The sequence below is a fragment of the Aotus nancymaae genome, unplaced genomic scaffold (assembly GCF_030222135.1).
Source record: "Aotus nancymaae isolate 86718 unplaced genomic scaffold, 86718_ANA_hifiasm-v0.15.2.pri h1tg000059l, whole genome shotgun sequence".
Classification (NCBI taxonomy): Eukaryota; Metazoa; Chordata; class Mammalia; order Primates; family Aotidae; genus Aotus; species Aotus nancymaae.
The window spans coordinates 25,990,176-26,016,304 of record NW_026988473.1 but is presented as its reverse complement, the minus strand read 5'-3'; the positions used below and the strand labels follow the sequence as shown (position 1 = coordinate 26,016,304).

The following is a 26,129-nucleotide window of genomic DNA, read 5'->3' as shown; positions in this document are numbered from 1 at the left end:
AGTTAAGCTTAATCAGCCCAAGACCAGGAAACCAGGAAATGAGAGAACAATCTCAGGTCTGTGAAACTCCCAACTGGGGGATTTTCCCAACCAAGATAAGCCACTTCTGCTTAGTGAGCAATCACAGCTCTTTGTAGATAAGCAATTTACCATATACTAATTTATCCTATATAAACTGATGTTATAGTTCTATCTTATTATTACTTTATAAAGAGTTTGGAAACTACTCACTCTTGGGAAAGCTATTTTCTCTCTCAACCCAAATATGTTCTTCCTGTATTTGCTAAAATCCTATATTATCCAGAATGGTGTTGTTAGGGCATGAATCTGTTCAGACTGTGACAGTTTCTGGCTAACATAAAAATATTTGTGGGAAGGTTGATACCTTATTAAAAATTAACATACTTAAGAGAAAGACTATGGGGAAAATGAAGTCCCCAGATAAGGCTTCCAGCAGGGGTCAGGGAGTCAGGAAAGGCTGCTGTAATTGTAAGATCTATACAGACTTGCAATTATGCCTGGAGAAAACACTTTCCTGGGTTAAAGAAAAAAAAGTGAAGAGTAGATGAGAGGCACATGTATGACAACTATATAAGACATGGTGCTCATCTCGTCACTTACCAGCTATTAGTATGTGACCATGGTTCGTGGCTTATTCTCATTTTACAGATATGGATGTCAAGGCTCAGAGAGGCTAATTCCAACCTTTGGAGATGTTGCGAGGATTAAAGTTTTGAGTATGCATATATATGTGCTGCTAAGAACCCCTCTCGCATCTCTGTCAGTACCATTAATTCTCTGAGTCCTGACAAAGGAATTCTTTGTAGGTTCTGTTTTCACACATGTATCCCATGTCCTCTCATCACTCATGCTTAATAAGTCTGAGTTAATGATGCTTTCTAGAACATCTCATGGGATCCCGATTGCAAGATGATTTTATAGCAAAATATTCTCTCAAGAGGAACCTAATCCTGAAGGAACTGATTTGTAACTGACACAAATTTGTTAAACATTGGCATAGCTGCTCTCTTCTCATATGAGCATCTGGCCTGAAGCTTCTACGTTTCCTTTCTGTGGGGTGCAGGCTGGCCAAGTTTGAGGACTGCTTCCCTAGACATTGGAGTCTGAGACAAACCTGTGCTCATGTCATTAAACCCTTGGCTCTCTCACCAGTTTATATTCTGCTGGTGTGCCCATACACATCTCATAAATTATCAAGGTAGTCTCAGGAACCAGCACTTTGTTCACTGAGACGGTAAATAACTAAGCAGAATGCACCTTCCTATAAAGCCAAAAAGCATTTATCTTCATAAACCAAGATAACAATTCTTTACTAAGCACCAAGCACCTTTTAAAGATGTCCAGAAAAACACAAATATAAGCTGTTTTGGGTGCCATTCAATTTTCCTTCTCTCCTGGGACAAGTAATTTGTAGAATGGAGAGAAAATGCTTTCAAGGCTCTTGGCTACAAAAAAGACTAGCTATAGCATCTCCTGGAGAATGCATTTGAGCCACAGACAGATGGACTAGAGAGAGGTAACAGTTTACCTCTGGGGCACTTAGCCAGCTGGGAAAAGCATGAGCTTCTATTGTAAGTGGAGAGTGTTAATCAAAAGCCAGAAAGTGAAGTGTTAGGGTTTATAAATATGGCAAGCAGAAGCCTTTGCTAACCCAGACACCTTGATCTCTGTGACTGGTCTGAGCATTAAGTAGAAGATGGAAAGAGCCTTTGTTCTGTGAAGTCTTTTAGGGTCATTACTTTCCTGTGCCTATTTTTGTTTTATTTATTTATGATTATTTTTTATTTTTGTTTTCTTGCTCTGTTAGCCAGGCTGGAGCTCAGTAGTGCAATAATTTCTTGCTATAACCTCGACCTCCTGTGCTCAAGCAATCCTCCCACCTCAGCCTGAGAGTGGTGGCCATGTGTATGCCACCACTCTCCGCTAATTTTTGCTTATTTTTATTTTTGTAGAGATGGGGGTCTCACTATTTTTCTCAGGCTGGTCTCAAGTTCTTGGCCTCAAGCAATCCTCCCGTCTCCGCCTCCCAGAGCGCTGGAATTACAGGTGTGGCCGACCAACTGCACCTATTTTTAAAACAAATAACTTAGGACTTCACTCTGAAACTGGAGCTTTCAGGTTTCTGGGTTTCCATTCAATGAATTATCTCATTGAAAATGGCATTCTATGGAAAAGGAAGGGCAAATGCCCAGCACCCAAGGCTACCACTCAAAGCTTCTGAGATGAAGCCAACAATCAAAACCACAAACCAAAGTGCATAAAGAGGCTGAGGGCTTCATGGAGAGTTCTGAAGCCAAATAATGCCCAGTGATTGTTGGTCCAGTTTCCACATTAGAAGGAAATGGCTAGAGAGCTAGGGAGAGGAAATGGGTCCCATGCTGCTCTTAGGCTGGTCCTGTTCTCTGTTTTCAAGGCCACAGATTCACCCAGGACTGGCCTGTGGAATCTTTTTCCTACTGCTGTGTACATTCTAACCTCTACCCACTTTGTCCCTCAGCCCTTGCCAACCTAAGGATCCCACCAAGATCCCCCTCCCAGGACTCCACAAACACCTACTCATCTATAGCAGGCAAGCTACCTAGAATTCAATTCATGTCCTTGTGTCAGAAACTCCCAGCTTCCTGTTAACAATGTGATTCCCGGGGCTTACCACATACCTATGGAGTCAAAATGTCCTGGAGCTGGCCTTGGGGCATTTATAATTTAAACAAGCTCCCCAGGTAATTCTGATGTGTTTGAAAACCAGTATTCCAAGAAAACAAAAATCTTGACTGCAACTGATGAAATGCAGATATTACTTGGTGATCTTTTGGAAACCATTTACCTAAGCTCCAATTTCTTCAGGATCTTTGAGGTCTTAACTGACCGGAATAATTCGTTTGAGGTTTTCAGGCCTGGGACAGATGATAGGACAGGCATTTGGAGTGGAGGTAAGCTGAGGGACTTTCTTAGCCCTGCTGTGAAGCCCCTCTGGTTCTGTCCCACACGTTTCCAATAGCTTATCAACAGAGCTAAACAGACATTCCCAGAGTTGCTGAAAGGTGCCGTCCATGGTCCGAAAATATCACAAATCTCCATTTTTCCCAATCCATTTAGGGATAGGTGTTCCAGCTACCCAAAAAGTGATTTTTGTTAAAAGTTACCATTTGTGGATTAGAACGCTTCATCAAGACAGAGTGAAAAGCAGTCTGTACAGCCTCCAGGCTTATTATTCCTCCAGGGACTTCCTTTTGCAAGTAAATGAAATTTCAACCCATCAAGGTGGGCTGCAGGATCCTGGGGTATCTGCCTCCTGCCGATCTCTCCAACTTCACCTCCTTTTGCCCCCTTTCACCAACCACACTCCAGCCTCTCTAGACCTTTGTTCTGATCCTCAAAAGCCTTTCCCTGCCACTTCTTCTCCCTGGAACATCCTCCCCTCAGTTCTTCACCAGGTTGCTTGGCTCACTCTGCAGGTCTTCATTAAAGGTCACCTTCCCAGACAGTACCATGTGGCCCATCACTTCTCCCCCCATCACTATTGCTCACTATTTCATGGCACTTATTACTATTTGAATTAGTAATAAGTGCTACAAAGACAATTTGCTCCCTCTTCCCTAGAAATATAAGCTCCATGAGGGCCAGAACCTTTCTCTGTCTTATTCACCACTATATCACCAGTACCTAGAATCATTGCCTGCACAGAATAGAATATTTATTGAACGAAAAAAAATGGATGGATTGACAAAGATTCTTTGTTTGACTAAACTTCAGTTAGTTAGGCTTCTGAACCTTCTTCTGGGCTCTTTGCTAAACCTTATAAAATCCAGTTTAGCAAAAAACTCTGCTAAGTCTGGTTAGCAAGAACCCTTACCCTCAAAATCTGATCACCCTCAATATCTGATCAGGTTCTTCAGGTGATGTCTGGTCACCCTGTGGCCTTCAGCAAGAATCCTGTGGGTCTGGTTTAGCCAGAATCCCTCTTACTCCAGACCATGCACTGCCCCTACCTTGCTCCATGGCTATAAATTCCCACTTGCTCATGTTGTACTTGCAAGTGAGCCCAATCTCTCTCCCCCGCTGCAAAATTCCATTGCTGCAGCCCCTGTGATCATTGCAATGGTCCTGAATAAAGTCTGCCCTACTGTGCTTTAACAAGTGTCATTTAATCATTTTTTATCTTTAACAGTGTGGATTGATGGTGGTTTATTGGAAGGAGGAATTGGAAGAGTAGGCAGAGATTTTACTTCTTACTTTATGCTTTTATAGGGGTAAGATTATGAAACATTTTACTTTCTGTTTAAGTTTTTCAAATTTTGAAAAAAAAGTTTTAAATAACTTCATAAGAAAATGAGGATATGAAAATCATACAAAAATTAAGGGGTTTTCAGGCTTCTGAAAGAATTCATGAACACAGAGATACAAAGGATATAGATTGAAACTGATGATAATCAAGTAACAGCCAACAGCTGTTACTATAATACTAATCCATGTAAAGTCCTTAGTTTCCAGCACAAAGAAGATACTTCATGACTGTTGGTCAGTCTTTTTTTTTTTTTTTGAGAAGGAGTCTCACTCTTTCCCCAGCTGGAGTGCAGTGGTGCAACCTCGGCTCACTGCAACCTCCGTTTTCCAGGTTCCAGCGAGTCTTTTGCCTCAGCCTCCTGAGTAGCTGGGATTACAGGTGTCTGCCACCATGCTCAGCTAATTTTTGTATCCTTAGTAGAGCTGGGGTTTCACCATGTTGGTCAGGCTGGTCTTGAACTCCTGACATCATGATCCTTCCGCCTTGGCCTCCCAAAGTGCTGAGATTACAGATGTGAGCCACTGCGTCCGGCCCTGGTCACAGTTTTAATTCTCACAGCAACCTATGCTGTGGATTCTATAATCATCCCATTTTATAGATCAGAATCTTGAGGTTTAGAGTGTGTCTAACTTGCCTAACGTCACACAACTTGCAATAGGAGGATCCTGGATTCAATTTAGTCTGAAGTAAAAAAAAATTAATGTAGGTATTACTTCTGCACAGCTCCGTAACATTGGACAAGTAAGCCTCTGTGCTTAGTTTTCTCATTTGGTAAATGGGTTAACAAAAGCACCTATTTTTGTTCGATACTATTGTGAAGAATAGATGAGCTAATGCATGTGAAATAATTGTAATAATATTAAGTATTTAGCAAGAATTTGGTACATTTAAGTTATTTAATAATAATTTTCTCAATAATAAATGGGTTAGTACATGTACTGTAACTGAAATAGTACTGAACATATAGCAAGAAGTTAATAATTTTAATTTATAATATAATAAAAATAATAATTATATTATATTATTATAATATAATATATATCACAATATATTTATATATTAATATGTAACATACTATAATATATTATAATTAATTATATTATATTTAATAATTATATTATACAACTATTGTAATTTTATATTTTGCTATTATTATTATTGTAACTGCTACATAGAAAATAACTCAAAAGAATTCTGCTTTTTTAAGCTTTGAGGGGTCAAAGAGTAGTTGACTGTTTTATCCAGAACCTTCTTACACACATCATTAGCAAATACTGATTCTGACAAAGCAGCGAAAGAATTAAAGAAATGTGTACAATTGGCATCTCATGTCATGTGACATCCTCCTGACTATGAGCCTAGATGAGGTAAGCAAACAGCTGTCAGAAATCATTCTAAGGTCTTATTCCTGCCTCACAACCACTTTTTACCTCCCAAGATGATAAGAGTATTTAGGAGTTCTGGTTTTAATGAATGGGAAGCTTCTTAATTCATACCACTACCCTCCATCCCTGGGTAGAAGGGAGGCTACACTTCATCCCACTGACTCATCTGATGTCCTAGAAGATTCCCTTTCCTTCAAAGATTTAGTGGAAATCACATTGGTATGGAAGTAGGAAGGACACACATTGCCCATGTTACTGGCATCATATTACAGAAATATCTGCTGCATATTTGGAGTAAGGATGCATAATCTGCTAGAAATTCTAGGAAACAATGGAAGATCCTAATGTTTAAGCAAGATACCTACTCTGCATTGTGTATTGTCACATACTAAACTCTCAACAGACTCAGATGAATCTGAAGGACTTAAAAAATATGTTTTACTACACTACCATATTACCAACTCTTCATACAAAAGAAATATTCAGAAATCTAGCATTGCCTGGGAAGCTGAAGAATCAGTACAGTCATAAAAGAGAACATGTTATTTTACTAGCAACCTTTCTGTGTTTTAAAAGCACCATAAAACAATGATCTGAACAAGCCAGGCCTGTTAAATATCGTTCATGAAATAGTGAGGAGCACCTTCTTGATCTGAAATCTTGGAGCTTTCAGCTATCCCACTCATTCCTAATGTTTTAGTAACAATTGACTACAGGCACATCACCATGTTTGGTTTGTGGAGATAAAAAAAAATAAGAACAGATTTTTGCCCTTGTGAGGTGGGGTGGGAGACAAGGAAAGGAAGAAGAGAAAAAGCAGCTGGAATTTCCATGAAAGGCCCGTACAGAAAAGTGGAAAAGGAACAGAAGAGGTTTGGCAAAGAAGGTGGGTAGTCCTGTAACATGCAGAGATGGGGAATCGGTAACCCAGAGTTCCTGTGGAAAAGAGAACACGGGTGTGACTTGGTCTAAGAGTGGTTTTACTTTTTTCTAGGCAGACATACAGGACCATCCTGGGGATGTGAAACAAATGCAAGTAAAAAGCTTTCTGTCTGATGGATATGGGACACCTGAAGTTTCCAGTAATTGGAGGTGACAGAGCTTCCACGATGAGAGAGAGTAGATGCTCATGCTCTCCTAGGCTCCCCTAGATTTCAGGGTCACTGACTATAAACACATGTGAAATAAAGAGGAAACAATATTGCTTAACAATTCAAACCAAAAGATCTACCTGCTTATGCATCAAGAATTTTGATACCAATATGAACTACAGCTCTTTCTCTACCTAGCTATAATATTCTTAGGCAAGTTAATTATTAGGTTGGTACAAAAGTAAGTGAGTTTTTTGCCGTTGAAAGTAATGGCAAAAACTACAATTCATATGTTGAATTCATATGTCCCCCAAATCCATATGTTGAAACTTAATCCCCAGTGCAGTGGTGTTAAGAGGTAAACCATCTGGGAGGTGATTAGGTCATGAGAATGGAATTCCACTCTTCAATGGAATCATTGCTCTTAGTAACAGATGTTTGGGGGAGCCTATTTTCCCCTTCTACCAAGTGAGGACACACATGAAGGTGCCAACTACCAGGAATAGGCCCTCAACAGATACCAAATCTACTAGTGTCTTGCTCTTGGACTTGCCAGCCTCCAGAAGAGTAAGAACTAAATTCCTATTGTTTATAAATTACTCAGTCTAAGATATCTTGTTATATATAGTACATGGAAAGGACTAAGACAATGCCTGTAAAAAAGAGACCCCAGAGAGCTTTCTGAATCTCTTTCCATGCTGAGCGAGGTGGCTCATGTTTGTAATCTCAGCACTTTGGGAGGCCTAGGTGGGAAGATCACCTGGGCCCAGAAGTTTGAGATCAGCCTAAGTAATATAGTAAAATCCTCATCTTTACAAAAAAAAAAAAAAATTAAATTAGCTGGGCATAGTAGTGTGCACCTGTAGTAGTTCCAGCTACTTGAGGCGCTGAGGTAGAAGGATCACTTGAGCTGCAATGAGGGAGGTTGAGGCTGTGGTGAGCCATGTTCATACCACTGCACTCCAGTCTGGGTGACAGGGTAAGGCCCGGTCTCAAAAAAAAATAATAAAATAAAATTCAAACAAAAAAATAAGTATCTTTCTAATTGAGGATACAATGAGAAGTTGGGCTGCAACCTGAAAGAGAGCCCTTATCAGACACAACCCTACTGGCACCCTGATCTTGGACTTCCAGCCTCCAGAACCATAAGAAAGAAATTTCTGCTGTTTCTAAGCCACCCAGTCTTTAGTACTTTGTTATAGCAGCCCTAAGACAGTTATATAAAAATATACAACCCGCTCTCAACTTGCTGGCCATACAACAGAGACAGTAGGTTAGATTTGGCCCAAGGGGCATAATTTGCCTACTCTTGTTCTAGGGGAAGCTCCAAAAAAGGTATTTTCAATCCTTTCTCAAGGCCTTTCTGGGAAGACATTTGATCAGCCCATGCCAAGGTTTTTCTGCAGGGAGAGCTCCAGTATCCTCTGGGGACCCCCAAGGTTTTCACATCCCACTGCTAAGAAGTAAGAACAAGGCCACTTACCACATGATCATGATCACTAACTTCATTACAATCTCATTCAAAATGTTGAAGAATTCCACCATCAGCTTGGCCTGATCTCCCATCTTCCCCATAGCAATGCCAAAAGCAATGAAAAACCCTATCAGACCTGTTGGGTGAATCACATTACACAGAAGGACAAATTACAAAGAACGTATTTTTTTCTCCTTCATTCTTTACCATTCCCCAATATATAGAGCCATGTTCTCACTGCTGGTTACCCTATGAATTAGACTTTTTTTTTAAAAAGCATTATATTTCACACTGAATGTAACTTTCCTCTGGATAATTATGGATCTCTTGAACATTTTCCACATGAGCAAGTTAAACTGTAAGCAGTGTTAGGTCCTTGAAGAAAATGAATACATTTTAATTCCAAACTAAAAGGTGCTCTCTTCTCTCTCCCCTCACTTATGATATCATGTGTAAGCAGATTCCATTATTACACAGATTAACAAGAAAAAGCTTATTGGGATTTGGGGATTATCATGCAAACTTTGGAGCCAATATGAAAATAGCGGCTGGGCGCAGTGGCTCAAGCCTGTAATCCCAGCACTTTGGGAGGCTGAGGCAGGTGGATCACGAGGTCAAGAGATCGAAACCATCCTGGTCAATATGGTGAAACCCCGTCTCTACTAAAATACAAAAAATTAGCTGGGCATGGTGGCGCGTGCCTGTAATCCCAGCTACTCAGGAGGCTGAGGCAGGAGAATTGCCTGAACCCAGGAGGCGGAGGTTGCGGTGAGCCAAGATTGCGCCATTGCACTCCAGCCTGGGTAACAAGAGCGAAACTCTGTCTCAAAAAAAAAAAAAAAAAAAAAAAAGAAAAGAAAAGAAAATAGCAGAGGCCAATTAGCCAATAAAGTATTTGCTAGAGTTACATCTAGCTTGTTTTGGTGTTATCTCAAATCAATGCATGGCTGGTATGTTCCACTCTTACAAAATCCTAAATGTAAAATTATTTTTTATTACTACACACATAAAATGACAGGGAGAAAAAAATATTGAAAAATCAAATGGAAGCAATAAGAAATCCAAAGCTCCAATATATACAGTTTTTTAAAATGTAATCTGTTATTTATGAATTTGTCATAATTGTTTTCAAGACTGAAATGGTTAGAATGCTTTCTTTTTATTTTAGTTATTTTTCCAGGATTATAAAGACAGAATATATATTCACTGTCAGATTTTGCTAGTTCCTAGTTCCTAGTCCCTCGATTCTCTTCTTCCTTCACTTGACATTCTTGACTTAGGTATCTAAGTTCAGCCTCACATCAGCCTCCAGGGTCAATCCTAACCCCAGGAAGGATATAAGGAGCTTCATCTCTACCCTCTTCATGTGAGCTTCACATTGCACTAGGTCTTGGACCAACTCCAATATCCAACCATGAGTCTTACTTCTGTGTTGGCTTTACCTCATCTCCTGCACCTGAGGTCCTGGGAGTCTGCTGTACACTTTAGTTCCTCCAAGAATAGGCCAGGCTTTGCTCCTCCTACCACTCCTGTTGGTCCCTTCCACTCTCTTCCTCGGTATCTCATGCTCAGGCCTGGAGTCTCACCCCAATGCATCCAGGGACTGGGGCACACTGTGCGGCTTACAGGTGTTTCCAGGACTGCCTGGGGGATATCTGGATTTCTCCCATCCAAGTACTAACCCTGCTTAGCTTCCGAGATCAGACGAGATCGGGCACGTTCAGGGTGGTATGGCCGTAGACGGCTGTCTGGATTTCTAATTGCTAATCCCCATGTGCTCCCTGACCTCTGACGCCTGATCTAGTATTGCCAGTCTTGAGGTCTCAATTCTGACTACTTATATGTTCTATAAATCAATGTTGCTATGCCCTTGGCTACAGGACTTTGCTTGCCCACCTGACTTGTTCTCTCACTTTGAAGTATAAGCCATCTTCTCTTTCCTCCTTTCCCCACACCTAACCTGCTCAATTTGGCGGTCCTAATTTCCAGTCCCTCCCTATTACATCCAGTTTCCAATGGTGTCCAGTTATGCCTGAAGTCTTAACCTGTACCTTGTAAAGTATAGCATTATAATGTTTCTCTTAGAAGGAAATTCCTTCTCCTGAACCTTTGACTTCACTCTTTCCCTAGTCATCCAACGCCCTTTACACCAAGCACATATCAACCCAGGTTGTCTAACTACCCTTTGATGGATCCTTTCTATTTTCAGCAAAAAGAATCCGGCCCTTGCGCTTGGGGTTGCTAATGCTTCCCATTTAGTATCTCCTCTTTTTGCTCTCAGCCAGAAAGCTTGACAAGTGACTTCACAAGTGAGTTATTGGCCTGGAAAGACAAATGCTTAGGGAAGATTAGATCCAGGACAGAGGGAACTAGTTCTGCAGTCATGTACAAATCAATTTCAGGCCATTCCCAAGCCCTTCTCTCAAGCCCATGGAGAGAAGTCTGCTAGGTGGGTTGTGAGAAAGAATCAATCTGAATATTCTGGGTGAGAATAGCTCACATTACTTGGTTAATTTCATTTGAAATTAAGAGAAAATGCCCAAAGTATCAAGGTCCCAAAGAACTGGAGGAAAAAATAACTCCACTCAGTATCAGCAGAAAATGGCCATATCTATGAGGGATAGATTTTTAAAGGAGAAGTTGGAATTGATTTAAGCAATTGGGAGAAGGATGGAGTACAGAATTGTTCCTGGAGTTTTTTTAGGAGAGAAATGGGTCCTTAAAGAAGTGAGAGGCCAGAGCTGGGGTTGTATCTTCACATACTACAAGTATTTAATTCTTGGGACTTTCCAAAGCCAAAAAACAGAAAGACAGCAAAACAAACAAATAAAAAAGTCACTATCTCCACCCTCAGAAGACCATGGAAATAACCTTATTTCAGCCATGATTTGTAAATGGGAAGTTTCTCAATAACCTAACTTCCCTTGGCTTTCCAGAGCCTTGATCTGTACTTGGATGGAAACCGTATTCAGCTTGTAATTTTTCTCTGTAAACATTGCCTAATTGAAATAACTCACTGGTACGAGGGTGTTCCATTTGAACAAAGCCCTCTTAGATTTGGCCACTGAAGTTACAGAGTAGCGAGTTGTGTTGAAACTCCCCAGTAGAGCCAAAGGTCCTGTGACTTCCCAGAATCCACCAAGACTTTGGAAACAACCAGGAAAGTCTTTGAATGATTCACTCCAAAGCTCTGGCCCCACTGTTCATGGCCTCAAGCTCCTCCAGAGTATGGGGAAGACTGAGGAGCACTTTGACAAAAGGGGATTGGGTGCCTTAAGTTATGACCCACCAGAAAGGACCATGGGGGAGTTAGGAAGTTCCTGAAAGGGTCATAGATATCTGGGCAGTGGTGAAGAAGAGCTGCTTAGTGGTGGGTGCTGGGGATATTTGCAAAACCTCCCAAGAATAACTCTCCTTTCTCCTTCCTCCTTCAACCTCTCATCTCCCACTGGTTGTTAAAGAATGTTTATTGATCTTCCATCACCTGGCAACCTAGTAAGCTCATCTCCTTCCTCACTCTCACTCACCCAACCTGCTTCCTGCCAGGCCAAACAAAAAAGATCCGCTTCTGCTTCTCAGTGACTGTGCAATTCTGTTCCCTCTCTTTCCTCTTTCTCTCTACCATTCTGGATGGCTAAGGAGTAGGCTTACCAAATTTGGAACAAACAAACAAACAAGACACTCAATTCCTTTTTGCATTTCAGGTAAGCAATGAATACTTTTTTTTTTTTTTAGTATTATTATGTCCCATGCAATATTTGGGACATACACTAAAAAACGATTTGCTTTTTATCCATAATTCAAATTTAACTGGGCATTCTGTATTTTATCTGACAACCAAACTAAGAAGACAAGGTCATGTGATCTTTTAGATGACAACATGAAAGGACTACTGAGCTCATTCATCTCTAAACAGCTGTCATCCAAACCTTTAAAAACTGTGCTTGGATAAATAAAAATACTTCATCCATCCAGATTTACCATTTCTCCCAGGTTTTGGCCAAATGCCCCTATTTCCTATCTAGGGGACACCATTCTAATGGTGGGTGGAGGTTATGGAAGGAAGTGGACCCACTGAGTGGGAGGGGAGCAAACTGGGCAGACTAGAGCCGCTGACAGGGTAAGAAACCTCTGTCCCTCATGAAGGCATTTTCTTGTTGAACTCCTCAGCTTTCCACCCACATTGAATAGTGATCAGAGCTCATAGGGATACAGCACATGGCATGTGCTACTGTGCCCTATATGCACAATCACATTTCATCCTCACAGTAATCTACAAAATAGATACCAATCCCATTTCCATTTTACAAATGAGGCTCAGAGAAGTGGAGCAATTTGCCCAGGGTCAGATCACTGGTAAGTGGTCCATACTGGATCCAAACCCAGGTCTGCCCAACTGCAGAGCCCAAAAACCTCTAGAATGGCATGCTAAGAGGGCACCGGGCTAGGATAAGGGGCTCACTGGGATCCCAGAGAGTAAAATAAGATAATCTGTAAAGCTCCTTTGGTACCTACTCCAACACTTTACAGTCCTGGTAGCATTGCTTTGCTGGCAGACTATGAGAGCTGGGTGGTCCAGCCTCTGCACCTAGCACAGCACCAGTACACTGGGGCAGCTTTTAAAACATGCCTAAGAAATGCAAGCAATGGATGTGTCACTTAATACACAGACAGTCAGAGAAAGTGACTTTCTAACACCATGCAGAGAGTCAGGGAATGTGCCCAATGGCGGTGAGCTCCCTCCTTTTTCCCACATCCATGCTGCCCTGTCCCCTGAAGGTCTCCTCTGCCCTTCTCCCTCTTCCTTAAATGGCTCAGATCTCAGTCCCAACGACCCTCAAATTGGTCCCCAGAGAGAGCCTCCTGCTCCTCCTAGAGGACAACTGAATCATCAGTTTTCTGAGAGGGGAGTGCAGGAGAGCCCAGCCATTGCCAAGGAAGCGGAATCCCGGACCACCAGCTTGCGTACCTAAGACATTCATCCCGTCCTTGAACTCCAGGCCCTTCTTAATAACCATCTTAGTCTCCTCCGGCACCTCCGGCACAGTCTCGTTCAGCAGAGAGACAACAGCGCTGGTTGCATTGGCCTCCTCGTCTGGCGGTGGTGCAACCAGGACTTTCTTCGTCACTGTTTGAATCTAATAGAATGAGGGAAAAAAAGGTATAGAGCTGAGGTTTGGCCTAGAAGTTAAAAAAAAAAAAAAAAAAAAAAAGCCTGGCTACTCATATATTTTAAGATACCCAATACGTTAACAATAATTAAGAAATGCCAAAGCAAGGTTATGAAAACTGGAGAATATTTTATATATCTGTATTTAGCAAAGTGGTGTTTTATTATACACAGTGAGACACAATTGTCCTAATCACAGATCATTATAGAATTTTTTATTTGTGCAAACTTATGGGGTACATGAGAAATTTTTTGCATGTATACAATGTGTGATGATCAAATCAGAGCATTTAAGGTGTCTATCATCTGAGTACAATACATTTTTTAAGTATAGTCATCCAACGCTGCTCTCAAACACTGAATGAATTCCTTCTATCTTTCTGCATGTTTACACCCTTTAAGTTACTTCTCTTCATCCTTTCCCCTTCTCCCCACTTACCCTTCCTAGCCTTTGTTATCTAGTTTTCCCCTATTTTTCCATGTGTTCAAATATTTTAGCTCCCACATAAAAATGAGAAAAGCAATATTTGTCTTTTCATGTCTGGCTTATTTCACTTAAGATAATGACCTCCAGTCCTATCCATTTTGCTGTGAATGACACGATTTCATAAATACAGAATTTATGAAAATAATTTGCAAGTGTACTGTAAGTAGTGTGGTCAATAATAAGACACAAGCTTAAACTTGGGGGATAAATGTCTTCTTTCACTCCGATGACTGTAGCTCAGAAACCGTATCAAATGTCTAACTTGGATGCTCCTCACAATTGTGAGACCCAGTTAGACGGTGCTCCCAGTTGTGATGGTCCTTCCAGTTGTGATGGGATTTGGGTCTGGTTCAGATTAGGAAGGCTTGGCAGGCATCAGATCAGCAACTCACAATCCACCTGCTTTCCCCCCCTACTTGGTCCCCATTGGACAGGGGCATCACAGGCCACCTCAGTTTGGGCTCCTTCTAGAGCCAGGCTCTGCTGGAAATCTCCATCTGGGCACCAAGAGTACCAGCTGCCAGCAGCTACCATGGCAGGAGAATTTGCTATATTTCAGATCCAAATTCAAGGTGGGAAGACAGCTGCTCCTTCTGGGCAGTGATGCCAAGCCTTGCTCAATGTTCCCCAGGCATCTCTGTCAGATGACTCACAAGGAACCTCTTCCGTTATTCCTCGACATCCATGGCAGTGGTCCTATTTTTAAAGGTGCCAGGCACCCTACATGCAGAGTGCTATAAAAATCCACATCTGAGCCCAAAAAACACCACCTCCAGGGGCATTAAAATAGAACTCAATGCAGAATCCTAGAATGTCAGTGCCGGCATGTAGTAGGTAACAGATGGCTGAACCCTGAATAGATAGGGAAGAAGATGTATGGGGAAGTCAAGTGACTTGGACGTCACGGAGTTATGGGCAGAACTAGGACTTCAACTCAGATGGCCTCACCTCACTGAGTTATTTCCACAGTTTGTGCTGTATGTTAAGCTATAAGGAACGAATCCTAGTGGAGCTGGGCCCCATAGAAAGCAATGCTGAACTGACCAGTTATCTGAAATAGAAGGCAAGGGAGGTCAGTGTTCTCTGAGGTAAGCCAGGGTGCTCTGTTCTAGCCTAGCCACATGTGCTTGTGCAGGGAGAGAGGAAGCCTAGGGCCAGCTGTTTGAGGGGAGAACAGGCAGCCCACCAGCCCCTTCATCTGGGCAACATTGGTGTGAAGAGCGAATGCAGGAAGGATCAGAAGAGAAGCTTTCATGAACAGCAGAGCCATGCTCCCAGGAAAGAAAAGGGGACCAAAGCCAACTGTCGACTTACCCTAAGGATGCTAAAGAAGCCAAAGTTTGGTTTAAAAAGAGAAATATTCATGTATCTAAATGAATGGTGGCTGTCAGGATCAGGCCGGAGGCCAGCTGCTACCTGTTTTACATCTATTAAGTCTTATGTCAACAGTAGCCACTTGACTCAAGGGCAGCTTGCTAGTTAGTTGCTGAAGCAGGACTCGAGATGAATTATGTTTGACTACAAAAATCCAGATTCCAAATAGCACAGGCCAATGGCCTAAGTTGAAGCCGAGGAAATAGGAACACTGAACGCAGGACTAGTTCTCCGCCTGAGTTCTTGCTTCACAGAAACTGGTTGTACAACTCCATGTAAGGACTGTTTTCGACTGTTTTGTGCTGCTACCACAAAATACCTGAGATTGGATAATTTATGATCAACAGAAATTTGTTTTTTCACCATTCTGGAGACTGGGAAGTATACAATGAAGGCAGGTATCAGTATCTGGAAAGAGCCTTCTTACTGTATCTTTATATGGAGGAAGGTAGAAAGGCAAAGAGAGGCACAAAGGAGCCAAGTTCATCCTTTTATAGCAGCATTAATTCCATCCATGACAGCAGAGACCTCATGGCCCAATCACCTCCCTAAAGGGCCTGCTTATCAATATTGTTATAATGGCGACTAAATTTCAGCATGAATTTTGGAAGAGACAGACATCCAAAGCATAGCAGGTGCCAATTTCAGTCTCCCTGACCCCAAGCCACCATCATCTCTCTCACTATAAAACCTGCAAAAGCCATAAACTGACCTATTCACCTTTCTTCTTGTCTACATACGGTATATAGGTAAGTGTGGCTGCCTATAACTCTGTCTATATCCTTAACTTCCCCTGGCCCACCAAGTCCTGCCTGAGCTGAGTTCATCTTCCTCCACTTACTATACCCCCACATTGGCCTCACACAGTCTCCTTTCTCTTCTCTGAACATGCTAAGTACTTTTCAGCCTCTGCACATCTGTGCCTCTGCTGAGAAGCCTCTTTCCCCAGCTCTTTGTAGGCTTAACTCATTCTGATCCCCTATCTTCTCAGCTCCAACATCTCCCCTAGTTACCACCCAGGCTATCATCCTGCCTTTAGCCTTCAGAGCACACCTGTTTTAATGTCTAAGTCTCTTCTGTGTTTCCCTGATGTTTGTTTTGTCTACCTCCCTCCTCTTTAATGTAAGTGAGCTCCTTGCGGCAGGGTCCTCATCTGTCTCCTCCCCTGCGGCATTCTTATGCAAAGCAGAGAAGCTGGCAGCCCCTCCTGCTCTTAAGTATTGGCAGAGTGAAAATACACAAATCACTGAATTTTCTGGAGGAAAAGAACCCATGCGGGTTCTTTATTGTTGATTTAATGGTGATTTAATGTTGTCAGGCCATATCTTACAGCCAGTTACTCTCTTGGAAATCCCACTTTGGTTCAGAGTAAGCCCTAAATAGCAAGCAAGAGGCCTCCCCATTCACAAAGACACAGGGACCGGACTTGGGCAAACAGAGACAGCTCATCTTCCTCTTTACATCTCTGTTTCTAGCTCTGGTCAGGGAGCTCCCTCCACTCAAGAGAGGTTATTTTAAATCACTTCCAGCTGTACTCATGGACACAGAAGACGCTTCTCACGCACCCTTTCTCTCTGGAAATGCCATGTCCCTTTATAAGAGTTTCCTGTCCTCAAGTCTTCTTCAGTGCCTTCCTCCCAGGCTTAAGGAATCTGTACTCATCCTTTCCCTGAGGTAGATTCTACACCATTCTTCCTCAGATTGTCCCAACCCAAAGGGACCTTGATCCTGAGCCTCCTGGGGGACCAAGCCTCAGTCCTCATATGAATTTTGGCAATGGAAAGTTGGAGTCAGGGCCAGGGTGGGGCAGGGAATGGCCCAAGTCTCTATTCCAGAGTGGCAGACAGCATCCCTTGTCACAGGCATCTGCATGCAAAGACTGCCCATCCACCACAGTGCTCACCGAGTGTGAACATGGCCAGCTCCGCAAAAGCTCACTCCAAGACCAGAGCAATAGCTCCAAGAGCCTTCCTGCTTCTTGGTTCTGCCTTCCTTCTTGCACAGAGCATGGCCATGACCAGGCACAGAACTGTTCTAGCCAAAGCTGGCCTTGGAGCTAGAAAATAGGGTAGTGGATGGGGCCTACTCAGCTAACTCAGTGGTTCCACTCAGCAGAATCACCTGTTTTTTAAAAAAATCCCAAGTTTAAAAGAACATGTAGGATAGGCATGTATGCAGCAAGCAGGAGTATACATTGCTAAGAATCTGTACCCACTGCTACATACTTTTGTAGTGCCATTTTGCAACAGCCAGCAGACCCAAAATATAAAACTCCTTGTCAGGGCATTTTCACTTTTTCTAGGAATTTATCCTTTAAAAATATTATGCAATCATGAAAAAAGAAAGAGATGACTCTAAAACACTCAAGTCAAAGGATTATAAATCGTGCTACTATAAGGACACATGCACACGAATGTTCATTGCAGCACAGTTTACAATAGCGAAGACCTGCAACCAACCCAAATGCCCATCGATGATAGACTGGACAGGGAAAATGTGGCACATATACACCATGGAATATTATGCAGCCATCAAAAATGATGAGTTCGCGTCCTTTGTAGGGACATGGATGAACCTGGAAACCATCATTCTCAGCAAACTGACACAAGAACACAAAATCAAACACCGCATGTTCTCACTCATAGGCAGGTGTTGAACAATGAGAACACATGGACACAGGGAGGGGAGCACTATACACTGGGGTCTGTTGGGGGGAAATAGGGGAGGGACGTGGGGGGTGGGAAGTTGGGGAGAGATAGCATGGGGAGAAATGCCACATATAGGTGAAGGGGAGGAAGGCAGCAAATCACACTGCCACGTATGCACCTATGCAACAATCTTGCATGTTCTTCACATGTACCCCAAAACCTAAAAGGCAATAAAAAAATAAATAAATAAAAAATAAAAAAAACAACACTCAAGTGAAAAAGTCAGATGCAACGTTGTGTGCATAATGGAATACCATCGGGTTAAATTTTTCTTTTTTTTTTGAGATGGCATTTCACTCTGCTTCCAGGCTGGAGTGCAGTGGATCTGCTCACTGCAAACTCGACCTCCTGGGCTCAAGCGATTCTTTTGCCTCAGCCTCCCAAGTAGCTAGGATTACAGGCACCCACCACCACACCTGGCTAATTTTTGTATGTTTAGTAGAGATTGGGTTTCACCAGTTGGCCAGGCTGGTTTTGAACTCGTAACCTCAAATCATCCATCAACCTCGGTCTCCCAAAGTGCTGGGATTATGGGTGTGAGTCACCACACCCGACCTGGGTTAAATTGTTTTAAAGATTATGCACACTTGCATATGTGGCAAGAGAAAAATATAAGGGAGGAAACAAAATTTTCAACATAAGTAGTTCTAGAGAAGGGGAAGAAGCTTCTAACTTTTACTTCATGTGCTTCTAAACTCTCTAAATTTTTCACAACCTGCATGTATTACTTCCACAATTTAAAAAATACCCAAGTTCCAGATTCATCTCTTAGAGATTCTGATTGTGCAGAATCTCCACAATGTTTGTATTTATAAGAAATACAAATTCTATATTTGCATTTCTTAAAAAGTGCCATTGGTGGTTTAGATTTACTGCCAAGTTTGAGAACCACTGTGTACTCTAGAAAGTTGTGGGCAAGGCTGATAAAAATATGCCTATGGATGACTCAAAGACGCATTTCCCAGCCTCGTGCACAAAAAGGAAAGGAAGAGATAGATATAAGGAAAGAAAGAAAAAAAGGGATGACAATCCCAGATCAAAAAGATACTAAGTGAGCTGGAAAAAAGGGGAGGTTTAAAAAAATTAAAACCAGGAGACTCCAATCCCAAGATCCTGCCCTAAACAACCTCATAAAATCCCTGGGCCTAGACAGAGATAATTACATATTAAGAAAATTTCTACCCAGAGTTGGTCTGTTAACATAGACTCTAAGTTATCGCCTTGATAACTTAGAGGACTGCAGAAGAGAGAACATCTGAACCCTGGGTTACCTGTTGAAAGCAGGCTTGGACAAGGTTTTCAGGGAAGAGATTGCGAATAAGGTCCAGGAAGGCATCCAGGCTGGACACTTCATCGTTCTTCTTCCCAGGTCCCAGTTGCTTCTTGAGCTTGGGATTCCCTGGATGGATAGCCAAGACCAGAATGACCCCCAGCACTGCAGCGATGATGGTTGTGGACATGTAATACACCATGGCTCTCGTGCCCAAGCGGCCACTAGCCTTAGCGTCCAGGCCTGACAACCCTGGATTGAAAAGAATTGCAGAAGGATTAATTCTGTTACACTTGTGTTAATGACCCGTGTCTACATTTCTATGACGTTGGCTCCATATTACTCAAATGTGTTAATGGTTGATTAAACGTCCTACTGTAGTCTTCCCTCCATATCCATGAGGAGACAGGTTCTAGGACTCCCAACAGATACCAAAATCTGACGGTGTTCAAGTCCCTTACGTAAAATGGTATAATATTTGTATATAACCTATGTACATCCTCCTGTCCACTTTAAACCACCTCTAGATTGTTTACAATACCTAATACAATGTAAATGCTATGTACATAGTTGTTATGCTATATTTTTAAACTTATTATTTTGTATTTTTTTAATTAGTTTTTTTTTTCTCAAATATTTTCAATCTGCAGATGAGGGACTCACAGATATGGAGGGCCAACTGTACCGAATATTTGGTCAATCCCACAGTTTATCATTCTATTATCCAGGGAGATTTTCAAGATTTTACAGAACTGGGAGAGTTGGAGATCCTCCTGTTTAGAGTTTAGAAATGGTCTGTGATAGCTGTTTTCATCAGCCTGCAATAATGAGTTAAAATAAAGTTGAAGACATCCCATTTTTAATTTTGAGAGTATGTTCTTTCCCCCTCCTTTTTATTGTCTTAACATCTCCTTTCTTTTATGAAGCAATGGTGCTGGTACATGCTAGTTTTTAACTCATCTATTTATTTATGTTTTAATGTCCTCACTTGGAAAACTAAAAAACTGGTAGCTCTGTGCCACTCTCAAAACGTCTTTTGAATATGTTAGTGGTAACTGACATGGAGAGTCTGGGAATAATGATTTCGCCCAGCCCTCTCATTTCTCCGAGGTGAACAGTGAAGATCCACATTTCCCAGCCTCATGCACGGATTAGAGAACACCCTGTGAAGCACCTTGCCAATGGTGGGCACTTCATCTATACCTAGGGAGGTTAGAGAAAATTCCAAGCAAGTCACAAAAACTCCAGCTCCCTTGGGTTTTTTTCCAGTCGTTTCTTCAATATCTCCACTTCCTGGTTTCAGTTCCTGCTTTTACCAGAAAGAGAGATTGAACCCCTTTCTGGTGGTCAGTCCTTTTTGCTATAGGGGAGGAAGTTAGTGATGTGAGCTGCTCTAAATTAAGCTGACCTATTTATGACCTACTTCTCTTTACAACCTAAAGTCTAATTCTAGCCAACGGGAGCTAGGTTTTCCCACCAAGTTGGCTAACGTATGACCAGTTAACAGGCGTGGAGAACATTTTCTCTGTTTTAGGGAGGAGTATTCATGGTAAATGCATCCTTTCACTCAATCTAGCTCTGAATGATAAGATCCCGCTTAGCCCCTAAGTGCCTGATCCTGAGTCCAGCATTTCGGTCACTGGAGTCACTGGTCAAGCAGCTGAGGCCAGTTGACCAGTGACTAACAACCCAGCTTAGCCCCTGAATCTCCTGGAGTAACCAGAGCCTCACTCACTTCTTTGATGAGGTGACTAGTCCAGGGGGGCAACTTCTCCAGATCACTTAGCTGGTTGGTACCAAATATGGACCTCATCTTCCTGCCCTTAACTCAGAGCTTAGTCTCCAAAGGGCACCAATTTATATCCTGTTCGAGCAATATTATTTGGTAAGGAGCAAACTACTAGTATAAGCCCACAAAGGAGAAACAAATTCTTTCAAATAAAGTAATTAATACTTTTACCGAAAAATAAGTGAACATGATGTCACATATTAGAAGTACCTTTGTTTTGAAAGACTCAGAGGGTTTTCATAGCTAGCATTTCCTTTTCTTTTAATGCCAACCTCCCTCTATTCCCAGTTAAATAGTAGACAGTTTCCTTTTCCATTTATTACCTTTATTAGTAACTGAACAAAATTTAGAAAAGTGAGAAAAGTAGACATTAAAAAATAAATCACTAGAGGTATCATCACTTGTAACGTATGGCTGTGTTTCCTTTTCATCTTTTTTTTTGGTTGGAGAGAAAGACAAATAGATTAATGGTGAGCCTCTTTTTTTTCTTTTTTTCCTTTTTTTTTTTTTTTTTTTTTTTGAGACAGAGTTTCGCTCCTATTTCCCAGGCTAGAGTGCAATGGCACGTTCTAGGCTCACTGCAATATCCACCTCCCCGGTTCAAGTAATTCTCCTGCCTCAGCCTCCGGAGTAGCTGAGATTACAGGAATGCACCACCACTCCCAGCTAGTTTTTTATTTTTAATAGAGACAGGGTTTCTCCATGTTGGTCAGGCTGGTCTGTAACTCCCGACCTCAGCTGATCTGCCCACCTTGGCCTCCCAAAGTGCTGGGATTACAGGTGTGAGCCACTGCGCCCAGCCTAGCTTTTATTTCTTTAGGGTTAATTATCCCCATTTCAGAGACAGGAAAACCAAAGCTCTGAAATGAAATGACATAGACGAGCATATTCACTCAACCAAATTCAGATTCTACAGTCAATCCAAAAGCCAGAGCTGGAGTATGACCCATGTTAGCCAAGCAGTAGTCAGGTGGTCTTACCTGTGATTAAGCTGGAGATGATTAGAGGGAGAATGAGCATTTTTAGCATCCTCATGAGTATATCCCCTGGGAAGGCTATTAGCATAACCACATCAGGGTGGATGGGAGATGCCAAGCGAAGAAGCCCTCCACATACTGCCCCCAGGATGACACCTAAAAGGAAGGGGAAAAGAATCTGAATTTATTTTTTGCCCATGTCGAATGACTAACAATTCTAGACACTTATTTCAGCAACATTGACCTTTCTCACACTTTTGCAGTATTAGATGATGAATAACATGTGACAAAAACATTAGATTAGTGAAGCTGATTTTGATGACTAGCGAGAGAACTTTCTGTACCTCCAACTATTCTAAAAGTCAGCACCCAAAGAATCAAGGAGAACCTTCTCAAGGCTTTATGAAAGTGCACACTGGCAACTTGACTCCAACTTATTTGAGGCTGTCTACTTGAAGCCAGAAATTGTCCATAGAAATAACCCACAAGGACAGTTATTGCTTCCTCGCCCAGCCCAAGCTTGGCCCCATGGGATGGCGCTTAATGTGTGTCTTCTCATTGTAACCAGAGGTCAGATAAAAAGAACATTTAATTGACCAAGCTAGTATGAATTCTATTTTTTTCTTCCTGTCTATTTTCTTTGGCTTCCAATAATTTCCCCATGGCTCACTCTCGAGGCTTGTCCTTGACGTCTATGTCCTTTTACATAGTTTTTAGATTGCTGCTCTTATGGGAGCTCAAGAATGGACTCTTTAAGATACATAATTTTGGAGGAAACAATTTAGGCAGAGATGCTGGCAGGGACCTTTTACTTTACAGACTCAAAGATCCCACAAGAAAAATTTTAGATCTCTGAAAATGGGTGGCCAACATGAATAAGCCTTGCAGAAACCACAAGTTGGGTCATAGTACCACTGGCCTAAGGGAGGAAGGGAGTCCCAGGAATGTGGGCTAAGATGTTAATTCCATGGATGTGGAGGGAGCAATGTGGCTGCAAGCCTGATTTTTTTTTCTTCTGCAGGTGAAAATCATACTCTCCAGCTTCTTCAAGTCCTGTGATGAATGAGATGTGGTTATATGGTGGGTAACCTTTGGAAAACCCAACTATGCCTGTGGTTTCTCATTAAGTAAACTTAGCTATGGAAATCTCCCAGTCCTGACCCTGAACCACTGGCAACCAAGACAACTGCCTCAAAGGAAAGGCCATGGAATGGAGGGGTGCAGGTAGGTGTGTGGGGGTGAGTGGGTGGGAAGGACAAGTTCTTCATTGCTTCTCTGTGTAACCTAAGTGAGAGCTGAAGAGCAAGGGAGGGATTGAGAAAGGAAACGGTGTGGTTGTCATTACAAGAAACTGCAGCTCGCCCTATTTTCAATAAACCCTCATGGAAAACCTAAGATCAAGATTGTGTTAACAGTGTTAGAACAACCATCATCTGGGTGAGGCCTGAAGCAGAGGAGGAGGACTTGCAAGATGGAGCTGGAGCAGATCAAGGCATTGAAACAAACATCTTCCACACTGACCTCATTAGCTAATGTGCCCAAATTACCTAAATTAATGATGTGTCTGGAGAAGCTCAGACCTTGGGAACCATTTTAGTGAGGTTTTGTGCAATACCTGTGCCTATCTTGATGCAGGTGGTTCTCTAAATGTGGTCCATGGACCACTGCTTTGGAATCACCTAGAAGGTTTGCTAAGATGTAGATTGCAGGGCCTCATTTCAGATGGTCCAAAGCAAAGTCTCCATGAGTATAGGAATCTGCATGCCAACACTCTCACAAGATATTTATTTGCATAAAATTTGAGAACTACTAGAATCCAAAAGAGAATGAATGGCTAGAGGAGGTGAGGAGGAAAATTATATCACTGAAGCCTGGGCAGAAAGGGCCCTAGGCAAACCACGTGGCTTCCCTTCTGGTGGAAGGGCTGGCCGCTGAGACCAGCTGCCCCACAGAACCTGGAGACACCCAGAGAAGAGGGGGCTGGGTTTGGGGTGGTGCAGGTACCTACCAAACACTGTCAGGGTGAGCAGGAGATTCTTTCCCAGCTTGTTGCACAGGCGCAGGCCCAGGTGCCGGTGCTTGGGTTCCTCCGAGCCGAGGTGACTGTCGTGCATTCGCACTTCCACCTGCTTGGGCATATTGTTGGCACTGAAACAGAAGTGAAGGCAGAGTTAGAGAGACTGGAACCTCCCCTATACAGCTACAGGGGCTTGACTGGTAGAAACCTCTCCAGGCACAGTTGGAAACTGGAACCACCTGCAGGAAAATAAAAGTAAGAGTGACTCAGGGTCACCTATAAGCAGGACAGCAGGACACACTGAAAACTGATGTGGATCCTCACAGTAAAGGAAAGGAATACCACATGCAATGGTAGCGTCTTCCAAAGAGTTGCCCCCCAATGATAACTTGGGGAGGGAAGTTACCATGTTACAGAGCCTTTACGTGAGTCTTGACCAAGGTTGCAAAGGCTAAAAGAAATAGAGATCCAAATCCAGGTAAGTCTGGCTCCGAAACCTGATTTTGTTCTTGTCACAACAGCAAAAAGGTGACTTTTTCAGGAGAGTCATACTGAGTTACATCAACATTAAAATGCCTCTAAGCTCGAGTCTTCCCCATCCTGGACATGTAAAAATCACAAAGGCTGATCATCCAAGGTTTACTTCTTTTATGGAAAAGATAGTTTACCTAGTCAAAAAAAAAATTCAATCTATTGTGGTTTTTAAAAGGTCACCTTCATTATCAGGACCGCTAAACTGGCCAAGAGCTAATACCACTTAGAGTCCAAGAAGCATGGCTTTAAGAAGTATTTCAATCACCTCCAGCAATGGATGCAGCCCAGCCCTTTTCTGGTAAACCCCAGGTAAACCTAAGCCATCTTGGGAGTCTGCCCAAAGGAGCTCTTCCTGGGGTAATGGGTGTATTTCTTCCTCAGCTTTGTTATTTCCCAGGCAAAGAAGATTTCAGATGGAAGCTTGGGGATTGCCATAGTGAGGCCAATTTTTCACTTTGACATCTTAGGACATCTTTTTCGCTGCTATTTACAATCACCATCATTTGATAAAAGAAAAACAAAAACAAGCCTTTCATACCTAGAAAAAGAGGTGTCTCTGAACAGATGACAGCGCTTACAAGACAAGGAGATATTGCCTTTATCCAGACATTCTTGTCACAGACTGGAGAAACCTTCATTTGGAACCAACACCAAGCTGCAGACCAGTGTTTTGGAATAACTGGTTATAATGGGAATAGTGTAGGTTTTGGAGTCAGAAGGCCTTGGCTTCAAATCCTGACTCTTATCTCTTGCTGGCTGTGTGGGGTGTAGAAAGAAAAGCCTGATGCCTACTTCATAAAATTAAATTATGCTAGCATGGTACCTTTCACCGGTGTACACAAAGAAGAGACACATAACACCCATCAACTTCATGACAGGGATGGCCTTTAGTTTAGGGGCTTAACCCACTTGCCCTGCCATTCCAGAAAGACACCAAGAACTTAGCTTCCAGTCTCAGAGTTAAGACCTGGAACCCAAATACAATGACTTGCTTTTTCATAACAGGCTGTTTAATATACTTGCTAACAAAATGTTTTATAATTAGGAATAATATTGCATGATCAGATGAGAATGTTAGTCAAAATATAAGCTTCTTAGTCTCCCCTTAATGGCCTAATTTTCTACTCATCTAGTTAATTTCTGAGGCAAATTCTGATTTCCTGACATATGTGTGTACTAATGACCACTCAGACTGTCTGAAAAAGAAAGTAGGGTATGACTGCTCACAGCAGGCGGGTGAGGGCCTTTCTGATCAGTGAGCAACAAATACCATTTCCTCCCATCACCAAGTGAAACAGACAGAAAATTCATTTTACAACACAGCAGGGGGAAATGATCAAAATGATCTTTTTAACATGGATAGACCATATTTCTATGTTTGCAGTGGGATCCTTTTCCATTTTCAAACATTTCTCCAACCAGTCATCTGAAGCTCTAAACCAGGAAATGTTGACCAAAGAATGGAGGTAGTTTGTGCTCTGAAACGGTGAATGTATTTCCATAGCCAGTTCTTGGCAGAACTCTCCAGTCCCCTTGAGATCATTAAT

At 42.2% G+C, this 26,129-nt stretch overlaps 1 protein-coding gene across 3 annotated transcripts in view; it reads right to left on the bottom strand.

Annotated features, from left to right (window-relative positions):
- Positions 1-26,129, bottom strand: part of SLC1A2 (solute carrier family 1 member 2) — a 160,149-nt gene that overhangs the window by 38,599 nt on the left and 95,421 nt on the right. For all 3 annotated transcript variants that reach the window (XM_012452348.2, XM_012452349.2, XM_012452350.3), the window contains exons 2-6: positions 24,040-24,179; positions 22,035-22,187; positions 19,267-19,517; positions 13,226-13,394; positions 8,266-8,392 (exon numbers count right to left, since the gene is read on the bottom strand). In XM_012452348.2, the coding sequence (XP_012307771.2) occupies positions 8,266-8,392; positions 13,226-13,394; positions 19,267-19,517; positions 22,035-22,187; positions 24,040-24,179 (840 nt within the window). The remainder of the gene's footprint in view (positions 1-8,265; positions 8,393-13,225; positions 13,395-19,266; positions 19,518-22,034; positions 22,188-24,039; positions 24,180-26,129) is intronic.